The 12,333-nt window shown below is 39.5% G+C and overlaps 1 protein-coding gene across 3 annotated transcripts in view; it reads right to left on the bottom strand.

Moving 5' to 3' along the window:
* Positions 1 to 12,333, bottom strand: part of gna11b (guanine nucleotide binding protein (G protein), alpha 11b (Gq class)) — a 32,843-nt gene that overhangs the window by 10,092 nt on the left and 10,418 nt on the right. For 2 of the 3 annotated variants that reach the window (XM_055038094.1, XM_055038092.1), the window contains exons 2-4: positions 5,290 to 5,474; positions 3,482 to 3,636; positions 2,080 to 2,208 (exon numbers count right to left, since the gene is read on the bottom strand). In XM_055038094.1, coding sequence (XP_054894069.1) covers positions 2,080 to 2,208; positions 3,482 to 3,636; positions 5,290 to 5,474 — 469 coding nt within the window. The remainder of the gene's footprint in view (positions 1 to 2,079; positions 2,209 to 3,481; positions 3,637 to 5,289; positions 5,475 to 12,333) is intronic. The other variant, XM_055038093.1, reaches the window with a different exon arrangement.

A 12,333-nucleotide genomic window follows, 5' to 3' on the forward strand; every position in this document is an offset into this window, starting at 1 on the left:
TCAGTGCAGCGAGGTCTGGCCTCAGGCCAACACCTGAGGCCAACATTCGAAACACAAACCACTGATATCTAATCAGACTAAATGCATCAGCTACCATCCACATCCATAAGACAACTTGGTTTGGTCTGATCTATAACCTGGAGTCGCTTCACAGATTTTGAATTTGTGTTGCAAAGCCGTACAGAAAGAGATGCACCGAGGAAACTGCTGGTGGCCGGAAACAGACGATATCATGTTTGATTGAACCCAAGTGGGGTCTGGCAAGTTGGGACACCCAAATCTGATCTTCTGAATGCGTCAGGTACCACTAGCAGATTTTAAGGTACGTTATCCTCAAAACTGTGCAAATTGGAGTGAAGAAAATAAATCTGTTTAGAGGAAACCCACCAACGTTTTTCAAGGAAAAATGTTTGCATTACAATTACCGTGATTGGTGTTTTTCTCAAAACCGCAATAAAAGCACTTATTTGAGTCACGTGAGCTTGTATACAGCAGCACACTTATTTGTGGGAACTGGCCTCGTTGGACAATGAGCAGCCGCTCCCAAGTACGAAGGCCTTGTTGTTCAACGCCTGAATAAAATGTAGATTTCTCCTCTGATGGCTGATGAAGAGCAGCAGGCTGTAATATGAATCTCTCTAAAATGTTTACATCCATCACTGCCACAATTTTTAAAGGTGCACAAGTGTACAAGCTTATACACCTTTGATTTTATTTTCATTTCTTATTAAATAGAAACACCACTAATGCGAAATAGTGTTTTGTTGACATCAGCGGAATATGGGAAAAGTTTTGCACGCAACTGTAATGGAAACGTAGCTACTGACACTCTTCAGTGTTGAAGCCTTCACCGAGGAAGAAAAACTCTGAGTTAGCCATACAAGACCGTTTATTCCCATTTGCCAGTAAAAAGCTGAAATCAAAACGTAGCAGATATTTAAGCTAACGACTTCTAGATCCGGCTTTTACAAAATGACAAAACCATTGACGTGAATGCTGCCCTTACAGTGGGTACTCCGGTGGGTCCCTGCTCTATCCCAAAGTGGTCACAGACCGCCCCGTGATTAGACAGCCGTCCCTCCCAGCTGCAGTCGGACAAAGAGAGCGTACCCTCCAAATCCAGACTGCAAATAAAACTCAAAAACTGATCTTGGCAGGAATATTGTCGTAGGCTCACTCTACAAACATTGAAATTACCCCAGATCCTAAAAAACAGTGAAATGAAATCTACTGTCAGATTGTATTTTGGGTCACTTTTGTCGGCTACAAGAAAAAGGAGCAGGAAACGAATTGCAATAAAGTTATTAAAATATACACGAAGCTGTACAGGAAAAAAAAGTGTAGTTGTAAACATTTTTATGGCGATCTAATATTCCCTCTTAATCTCGACTGACATTATTCCTTATTCCTCTCCCACAGGGTGCATTACATTTGCATGGACACTGTTAATTATGTAAATTGAGCCGTGACAACATTCACTGATTTTCAGACTTTCAGGACATTCAGAATTTCAGCAGAACACAGGAAAGCAGAACGGAGCGCGGTGAAGTCGCTCCATTTATCCTTTTGAGTGTTCACACCGCCATCTGTCATGTATTTGGAAACGTTGGCAGCCTTGTGGAAATCATTCGCTTGAGGTAAGCATCCAATTTCCTAAAATATACACACACAGACTCCCGTTTCTGTAACGCTAGCCCCGCAAACCGCCAATACACAATTCGAGAGACAGTTTAGTGTGTCGATTGATCATTTTGCCTGTTGTAGCAATAAAACGTTGGCTTTAGACTGACTGCTGGCTTATAGGAAGCCATGTCACTTCTGGTCCTAATGCACATAATTGAAATTTCAGATTTCATAATTAACGAACATTAATTAGCAGGTGAAAAACCCCAAAGTTTTAATATTGGCCACAAAAGTCTGATCAGTGCATCTCTGCGTACTTGTAATGTTCTCGTTTTTGATGGGGAGAGCAGGACAAACGTCTGCTCTTTCAGCTTTCTCATCTCTACTCTGATTCTCATCAGTGGTTTATGTTGTCAAGCCCCGGTGATGCTGCGGTCCTGGTGCTTTTGGGGATACCTGAAGATGACGTTCTCCAGGTCAAAGGGGTACTCTATAATACCCGTGGTGGGAACACGGACCCTCAGCACATCCTGCTGGGTGGGAACGTATCCCTCCGCAGTCACACGGTCTATATCGCTAAGATAACTGGAGATATACATGAACAGTGTGGATAATTGTGAAATGAAGACAAATATGATGACTGACTCATATGCTTTCTCTCTTTCTCTCTCTCTCACACACACACACACACACACACACACACACACACACACACACACAAATAGAGAATAAAACATTTAAGATGCAAACACACCTGCGAACCAGCCTGAATATAAAATCAGATGTAATACAGCTAAACCACAACCAGGGGGCACTATAAAGTGACTCAACTCCCCCTGGTTGTATACCCTGGGGTCACATCCAGTGTAAGTTTACACTGCAGTACACCGAGTAGTATGGTTCAGAAATGTAAACCTTTAAATATAGAATCATATGTATACATTTATCTCTAATTATTTAATAAAATTTAGTAAAATAACCAGAAGGATGTGGATTGATATATTACAGAGAACCAGTGAGCTTGATTCAGAGTTTTCTGACCAGGCTCTGTGCCTTACCAACATTTTATCTTTATGGAAAATAAAATAAGAAATAACAAAAATCATTATTGGGTTTGGTCACTAGGCAGATTTAGACTACTTGGGAAGTAGACTAAATCTAATAATATTTACTTTAACGCTAAAGTAAATATTGGGTTTCTTCTATTGGGCAGAAAAGGCTCAACTATTAAAGGCACCGCTGATATCCTTAAGGTGCTGGCTGACTTTCTTAAATTATTGTCGTTTTAAATTTGGAAAAGCTTTTTAGTTTTCTTCAAACCCCAAATCATGATTTCTAGGATTAACTTTTGAGATTTTAGAATACAAGATTGAAAAACTTAAGTAGATTCAAATCCAGTATCACACAAAGCGCTTTTTTTTTCCCCTTAATCACAACCTTTTATGAGCCGACATGTCAGCTGTTGCACAGAAAGCAGCCGAAACAGCCATCATTAAATCTTATGAGATTCACAGCAGAAAAATTACAACTTTTTCTACCAATTTTGTCCATACACAAGTAAACGACTGTACTGCAATAATTTACAAACTGCATTATGAAGAAGTCCAAAGCAAGCATGTTGGCATTGGCCTGGCTCATTGTAAGCACTTCTAGCTCTACGTGTAAAATCCTACACAGTTTTACAATCTTCAGCTCCTGTTGGGACAAAATGTGTCACTGTCAAGAAAGACAAACACTGAAGCATCCAGAACATCACCGGTGGATGAACACAATCACAACACTCCATTGCACTTAAAGTGACTGAATTTTAAAGCACAAGTATCAATGCACATCCACACAGAAAGATGAGCACACGTACTATTTAGTGGAATCGGAGAGCTGGTATTCTCTGCGACGGTCGTAGGCCTCCTGGATTCCCGGGTCAGCCCACAGGGTTTTAATAGCTACGACATAGTGTTGATCAAACCCATTGATCTTCTCAATATCCACTTCCTTCACAAGCATGGCGTTGGCCTGGGAAGACACAGGTGCAAACAAAGAAACTGGGATTAAAAGAGGACAGTAAGAAATTCAACAGAGTAAATAAAAAAAAGTCTGAGCTATTTTAATAAATTTGAACTGAGGTTTTGCTATATGAAAAATTACTCCTACACGTTTTTCATTGAAAAGTCTCATATCTTTCCAGTGTCCAGACGCAAATTATTCAGCTTTTATGTCGCAATGAACACTTGAAATGGCTGACTTTGGACTCAGGTAGGGCTACTTTACCGTTTTTTAACATCTAGACACACTTGCATCATTTCAAATATACAAAACTTGGGACTCCTTCATACCCTATACAAGGACTGGGGGCTTCAAAACCAAAAAAGAAAGAAACATTGTGATGTTTTTTTAAGAGTGCATAAAATAAATTTGTAAACCTATAGATATGGATTTTGAAATACTAAAAAGGTAAATCAAGTCTCAAAAATTTTACTTGTCTAATTTTATTATCCAGACACCAAAAATGACTAAATCCATTTCCACACATTTCAAGACTGCGTAGGAACTGCTTATAAAGCCTTCCTCACCGTCTGCCTGGACCAAGCAGGAAAAACCTAACCACCCACCAGGTTTATGTCCTCCAAATATATTTTCGCCAGACGGATTTTAGCATAACTTTCAGTGCCAGAAGTTGGTTCAAGGTAAGACCTAAAACACGCCGTCTACCCACGTAGATTACCTTCAGAAAAAATGCTAGTTGATTGGAGTTTTAACTAAAAGGTCTGTCACTGGGAAGACATTTTGTAAGGGTTTTAAATTAAAATCATTTTGCTTATGTATGTAAGATACAGTGGTTTTTGTCACCAACTGTGTGTGTAATGTGTTTTGTGTGCTGAGGAGTGATCAAAAACGGCAGAGGACGAAACACGTTACACGCATAGCTGGTGACAAACACTGAGCTATAGATAAGCTACAGGATGGTCAATCAGTTTATATATTAAAAGTTTTTTTAACTATTTTATTGGTGGCGTACAGACAGGAGGAACTTGCTCTCATCGAGATGCAGCCAGTGCCAATCACATTTCTTATTCTTATCCATTCAAAAAAAAATAGATAAAAATCCATACAAGATTTTATTCTATAAATGCAATTAAATAGGTTTTACTTATGTAATAAAATGGGTTGTAAACTCCTATTTTATTCCATGAATAAAACATTGAATAAATACCGATTTATTCTATTTTTTTATGTTTAAAATAAAAATATCCTTTATTGTCCTATAATGGCAAAATTGGTGTAATGCAAGAAGAAGCACACATATTCAAACCAAGATAAAAACAAGCCATAAAAACAAAAATACTTATTTCTATTGTATTAAAGACCAAAGTATTTAGTTTCCTTCTATCAGTGGAAAAAAACCCAAAAACAAGCAAGAAGAGTAAAGAAAAAAAAAATATATATATATTATTTATATATTTTATTTTACTACCCTAAAGAAGTAAAATATATTTTTAAAACAGCTACTCTTCTTTCCTCAATATACAAAATCAAAGTAGACTTTTTGCATCCATTTTTTTCAGCAGCAGAATGCCTTCTTTAAGATGGCAGACAATACATTTTTCTTGCATGTGAAAGTAATTAAAAGAAATAACCAAACACTGAGATTTTCGGGCCAGCATTTACCCGGTTCTGTTCATATTTGTAGGGGATCTTGAGGTTCTCGGTGGCGCGGATCATGGCCTGCATGGAGGTGAAGATGTTTTGGTAAACAAGCCGGATGAAGCCCCGCTTGTCTTCATCCGAGTAGCCGGCTCCATGGATGATCCTCATCTGCTTGATGAAGGTGCTCTTGCCACTTTCTCCCGTGCCTGAACACAACGTGGAACAAAACAAAGACAAGAAGCAAAGTTACAAGGGAGGCACAATTGGGTCAGAAATGGAAGCACGGGCCGGAAGTGAATTGGTTTCTGTAGAAATCAACCAAATGTTTTAGAATTCCAGTTAATTGGCATAAGTAGAGAGCTAATAGTTAAAATATTGTGTAATGGGCACTAAATATTCAATTAGGGAAGTTGATATAATCTATATTACAACATCAACTCTCCACATAACCTGCACTCACCAAATAAAAAAAGGAAGGTTTTGTTTGATTTGGGTCAAATCTCCAACATCTATGATTTGATGGGTCATAAATTTAGAGTCTTTTTTTTTTTCAGCATTTCTTGCGTCACCCTGGCCAAGTAGTTCAGTTTCTCACAAAGTGTGAAGAGTCCAGAGGGAAATACAATATCTTCATCCTCCAGACATGCCAGATCCTCACACAGACCCATTCAATCAATTAGAAAATAGTTAAAAAGTTTATTTTAGTTACTCAATTCTTAAAGTCAAACACATCATATTGATTAATTACATACAGGCTGATGTTTGCAGGTTTGCAGGCTTTTTATTTCTGATGATTAAATCGATTGTCCACGTTCGTCTAATAAAAACACAATATTAGAATACGACTGTAGACCAATTAAATGAAACATTTTAACAAAGAAGTGTATGTGTAACACCTAATTATTGTCAAGAGTTCATTTTAATTTGGCAAACTAGGTTCATTGGAACACATATTCTATTTTATTGAATGTCTGTCTATAAAACCCGTTATATACCCATCATTGTTATGAACCAAATGATAAGTAAAGTTAAATCAAACCCAGTGCTTAATGTTGCTTAAGTTTACCAATTTCAAGGTAAGTCTGGTTGAATTCCAACCATCATCTAACCATTCATCATAGGGCAACACAGGACAAACATCCACGCACACACACAGCTAACAAGGCATCTTGTTGTACCCCTGACATTTTCCACACCCCTTGCAAGACTTGAAATGTTCATTTAAACCTACAAATCCTAAAAGATGCGTTGACGATCCAGCCAAAGGTGCAGTACTGTAATTCCACCACACTTTGCGCTATCTGAAAAATTCCAACGGTTTCTGAAAGGAGAGACGTGCGTTTTTTGGTCAATATCGGGTTATTACGGTAATTTCACTCCCGCTGTGGCAGGGAGTGAAATTAATCTGAGGGGCTCTCTTTTAATAGGGCCCACACCACAAATTCAAAATGTTAATTTTCACTTCCAGTCAGGAAAGAAACATTTTGGTCAAATTTCAGAATGGCTTTTAACCTATGAGATATTCAGCTACACAACTGTCATTTTCGACATAAAATATATTTATTTACTACAGCACTGTGGACATGAACGTTTTGTAGAGGTGCCGCTATTGCTGCAATCTATTGCATGAAGGAAGGCGTGGGCCAGCTACCAGTGGCAAGGTCCAACAGAGTTTTAATAAGTTACAGTTTCAAAACCATTAAAATATTGCATCAGATGATATCTACAGTTCAAAATCCTTTCAAAGAGATACCAGAAGCAGTGCCAGACATCTCCGGCTGTTAGCATAAAATAGCACAGAGCCTCCTGTCCTGGTCGCTGAAAGAAGGACATTCATTTTTATTTGCTTGTGAAAAGGAAAATTCAACTGTAAATACTTCAGGATGTAAAAATAACAAATTAAAGAGAATATGGCAGCATCATGGTGTGGGTTTATTATTGGTCACTTTATTTTCAATGAGCGATTAGCAGCATGAGTTTTAGTTAGCCAACAGCTTAATCTACATTTGCATCAAACAATAATAGTGAACATATCTATGATATTATTACAGCAGCGATAAAACTAATTATTGCTGTTCTGTTCACTTGTACCAAAAAGATACTCAGTGCAAATAGGCAGCAACAAATAGACTCTTCTTTAAAATGTCCAACCTAGTCAGATTTAGTTTTAAGGAAATTCCTTCTGTTAAATGCCAAGTTGATTAATCCGGTTATGATGACAAATATGTCAAAGCACCCTTGTCTGATGTCAGGAAGTAGTCCAACAGTTTGGTAAGTGACCAAATTAAAAAATACTTCTAGGAAGAAGACACAAGTGGAAACCGAGAGCTAACTGGATTATGATAATTAAGACAGCTAGCCTCATTTCCTGGATCCAACACTCAGCTACCGCTGTCTAAAAAGGTGACTGCAGAGGTTGCATTTCTTGAATGATCTCTCCTAAAATTTACATTTTTATCCACCATACCTGGTTGTAAAACAAACAAGTGACATTTTTTTCCCCTAGAAAAATGGGTTTAAGCTGTTCAAGATTCAACAGGCCCCATACTCTACATTTTGCCTGGGGCCATTTAAATAATACAAATGATGAAGAAGAAGAAAAACAAGTCAAGCTGATGGCATTTCAGTTCTTACTGAGATCAGAAAGGTTCCAGCACATCCATAATATCTGCAAAACTGAGAGAAGACAAGGTTGGGGAAAAAAAAAAAAAAAAGAAAGAAAAACACACACACTCTCATCTCACCACCACCTACATTCAAGGTTTTTGAAGAGCAGCCATATTTCTGTTACTATAGCAACCCCTCCTCTGTCTTCCTCGCTTTTTCGTTCCTGCATTTTTTTTTTTTTGCTTCTTTTTTTAAACCCCTCCCATCCGCCCCTACTCTCTCCTCTCTTTCGTTGCAGACAGCAAATATAACCGAGAGCCCCTCAGGCTCGCTCTGTGCTCTTCATCTTCTGATGCACCAGAGAACAAGAAGAAGAAGAAGAAGAAGAAGAATGGGCCCCGAGTTACAATCCAATGAGATGTTAAGAGGATGGGAGGGGCGGCGCTGAGATCAGCGGTATCCATGTTCGCGCAAGAATATGTACTTTGTATCCCCTAAAACTCAAAGTTGGGCCTTCGAGTCCCTCTCTGTAGTAGCAGCAAGTGACTCCTCCTCCAACAATCAATGCACAGCAGTAAAGGCTAACCACTGATGTTTATTAGTACTGTTATTAGCCAACCAAACATGGAGGAAATATAAAAAAGTCAAATACAGTGTGGCATTGGCTGCATCCTGCTTCTGCAGACGAGCAACAGGATCACTCCTCAACTTACTGTCTGATTTATTTCTCGTGACCCCGTCACAAGATCTCCCTCCGCAGCGTTCTCGTAAACGTCGTGTCCCCCTTTGACCAGAGAGCACACTGCGCGCCTCTGTCTTCCCGGTTTCCTCCCCACGCCGCACCAGCCGCAACCACTTCCATGCCCTTACCAACTCGCTACCCTTACAAATCCACACCACCACGCCCCAAACCCCCCCCCCCCGGCCCCCGACCTCCTGCTCCATTTCATCTCAACCCCTCTTAACCTCCCCGAGGCAAGAAATATGCCTCTCCATTCTCATCCCTCTCCGTCAAGAATTTTGGATATTCATAACTAGAATCAATCCATTTTTTTTTTTGGTGATGACCCAGAAAAAGGAGGTCACCTTTTAATAGCTCAAACACTACTTTGGCTTGATAACGCCTTCTGTTCCGAGCAGCCAGGAGTGTGAGGGAAGAGAGGGAAAAAAAAAAAAAAAAAAGGAGAGAGAGAGAGAGAAAGCTGAGATTATGTCCCAATGCAACGGTGCAAGGTACATAGCACAGCCCACACACCAACACCAGTCTTTTGTGAAGCTACAGCGTTTCCTGAATCACATAGACGTGGATGAAAGCAAAGGTTTCTATTATCATTCGCTCCAAGTACCCAAATGTACTTGACCAAAGGAGTTGGTCAAAGAAGAACTGCATTACAGTAATCCATGATGGAGCAGGTTCTGAACACCTGGACCCTCTACTAGGACGCTGACTTTCATAAGTCTTTACATAACTACCTTTCAGTTATGAATAATACCTGGTAGAAGTCACACAGTGGTACCAAATACTGTGTTTTAGATTAATTAATGTCTGGAGAAACCTTTTTTACCTCCCCCACACACACCTCAGATACTACGGGTGTGATGTTTAGGCCCAAGGCAGATCCTGGTACCAAGGAATACAGAGGGGTTAACTCAATACATGTTTTCATTGTACCACTCCTAAGCTTTAAAGTCAATCTAATGAGAGGTTTTTCTGGCTGTATCAATCACGATCAGATGTTGAATGCTTTGCTTGGCCATCGATAGAAAGATTGCATAAGCTTCATATGGCAACCCTGGTAGTTAATACAACTCCACATTCAAATAAAAAAAAAAACAAGGGTACAATTTTTACTGACAGGCCTTTCAAAAACGATAGATTTACTTTTTATGTTCCATTTAAATATTGTGTGTGGGCAAAACAAGTTTTTGTAACTTTAATTAAAAAAAATAATTTCTTTGCCTGAAAAAAATTCAAGAATTTGTAACTACACCTGTCATTGTTCTCAACGACAGCCAAATTACTTTCTTTTTTTTTTTTAAATGAAGAGGAAAAATGTCTATGTCAATACCAACTCAGACTAAATTTTTTCTGTTCAAGGTCGGCAAAGATTGCCAAATCATTTCCACAATTTGTCAGCAGCACAGGTCCATTTCTGGGACACAGAACCAGTCTCTCGGTATTTTTTTTTTTCAAGTTCTTTTCTTTTAAATAGGCTCTATTAGCCTTTATTTGACAGTGAAAGGTTGTCGCGCCAGGTCTAGAACTGGAAACCGCTGCTTCTATGATGGCCTCCGTATATGAGTTGCGTGCTCTACCTTACTCCACCAAAAGATGCTCTGCAAGCCCAAAAAACAAAGAGGAGAAAAGAAAAATTGACTTTTCTCTAAATCTGAAGTTATGTTCCAAAGAAAAATATAGACAGGGGTCAACTGCAACTGATTTTAACCATTTTGTTTTAATGTAAAGGGACTACTACTTCAATGAGTTAGTAGTTTTAAGTATGTGGTTATAATGAAAGTTCTCTCATATGGCACAGCAACTGGTTAATCCCAAATAAAACAGAATTCACTGATGAGAAATCTTGTGGCGAGTTAATATCACACTGCCTCACTACACCCCTTCAACTCTTTCCCACTGCTTACCTGCAATACCGGCCAACTCTCTCTATACACCAGAGATTTTCATGGGAAATCCGTATGCAAATACACACAAATATAACACACCACATTTGGGAGTGGTGGCTTATCTCAGGTTATGAACTGTCCGCTCAGCAGGACACATGACAGTTCAATCCCAGCGAGGGGAACGGATTTGCATCGACACGGCAGAGGGGAAAGCGCTAACAAACCTCGAAACCGGGCTTGAGCACGTGTTGGCATTTCTGTCAGCACCCTGGAAAATCAGCGTGTGAGGCAGAGGAGGAAGAGGGCTAACCAAAATGCAGCGTGGGTCCCAATCTTTAAACCATTAAGGAAAGTGACCTCTTTATGGCACACAGAGAGAGGAGTCTGAGCCAAGACAGCCTGAAGCCCCACAAGACACCACCTGCCTGACTAAATGTACCACACGCAGACTCTGAGGTCAACCTCAAGGCATGGATGTTGCCTCCGCTGCGATGGCCCATTTCTCCTCAGTCATGACCCAGGCCATCCAGAACGCACCAAAAACAACAAACCTGCACACGAAGCGACGCAGAAAAAGAACTTGCCGTCAGAGTGTGTTGTGTTTATCGCTGTCTGGATGTGCTGCTCTGTGTGGACGGCTCTGCAGCTGCTGAGAGATCTGTGCGCGCGCATGTGTATGTGGGTGTCGGAACTGTAAATCGAAGATACATGCTGGAGCTTGTGCCACACACAAACACATGCACCAGAAGCTAACACACTTGGATTGAATCACCTCAGGATCGTCTTGTCTGTCGAGCGAGTGCGGTTCTAGTTAAGTGGGAGTGGGTGAGCAAAAACAGGAGTCACAGAGCGCAGCAGCAGTGTGCTTTACCTGCGTATCTCATGAGGGGCAGCTATGCCGTATATTGCTCAAATAATTAAAAGCAAAAACAAATCGAGTGTTCAAAATAGGGGTGGGCATTTATAGTATCGTTTATTGGGCTAAATTTCTTGCCACGATCAAATTTTAGATTTTTAATTCCCATGAATAAATTTGAGAAATCCTCCAAAACTGTCCTTTTCATTGGGATTGTTAGTTTTACTATTTTCTTCACTGCTTGTTCAACAAAAGTAACAACAACAACAGAAATTGTAAATATTAAATGCAGTTGGTGTGACTGGTGTTGCATAAAGAAGAGTGTTATAAATGCGTTTATCAAAAGCAGTATTTGGGTTTGTGGGGTATGATACAGATGCCTAAAAAAGTAGTAATAAATAGTTCTTATCACTTCTGTTGATATCACAATAGCGCCAGAATGTATCGTGATTCCTCTTTAGATCCATAACGCGCGCCCCCAGCGCAACAACAAAAAACAGATGAATCTGCATGTCACCTGATTGGAGCATACCTGGACAAACATGTCTGCTTGTGCAAACCTGACTTTAATATTTCTAAGTTGATTTATGGAGGCTCTGTTTTCGCAAAGTGATGGGAAGCGATAAACTTTACAAGAAGCCACTGAACGACAGAGAGAGATGTGAAATTCAACTGCAATTCAAAATACAGGAAAGATGGTCAGAGTTAATTGGAAGACAAAATGCAAAAAAATTAACATTTACATAAAATATAAACAGAAATTTCTCTCATTTGACTCTAAACTTTGGTAGGTTTAGTCATTGTCTATCACTAATTAGAACAGGTTGAGCTAACAATTCAACAAACACAATATGTGAGAAAAAGTTTAGTGTTCTCTGCAAAAGCTGCAACAAAAATCAACAATTTAGATTTCTGGACTTCCAGTGCAGCAATATTCTACTTCAGTGTTGTAAAGGCTATCACACTTTTTTTCACGC

The sequence above is a fragment of the Poeciliopsis prolifica genome, unplaced genomic scaffold (genome assembly GCF_027474105.1).
Source record: "Poeciliopsis prolifica strain line A6 unplaced genomic scaffold, Auburn_PproV2 SCAFFOLD013, whole genome shotgun sequence".
NCBI classification, from domain to species: Eukaryota; Metazoa; Chordata; class Actinopteri; order Cyprinodontiformes; family Poeciliidae; genus Poeciliopsis; species Poeciliopsis prolifica.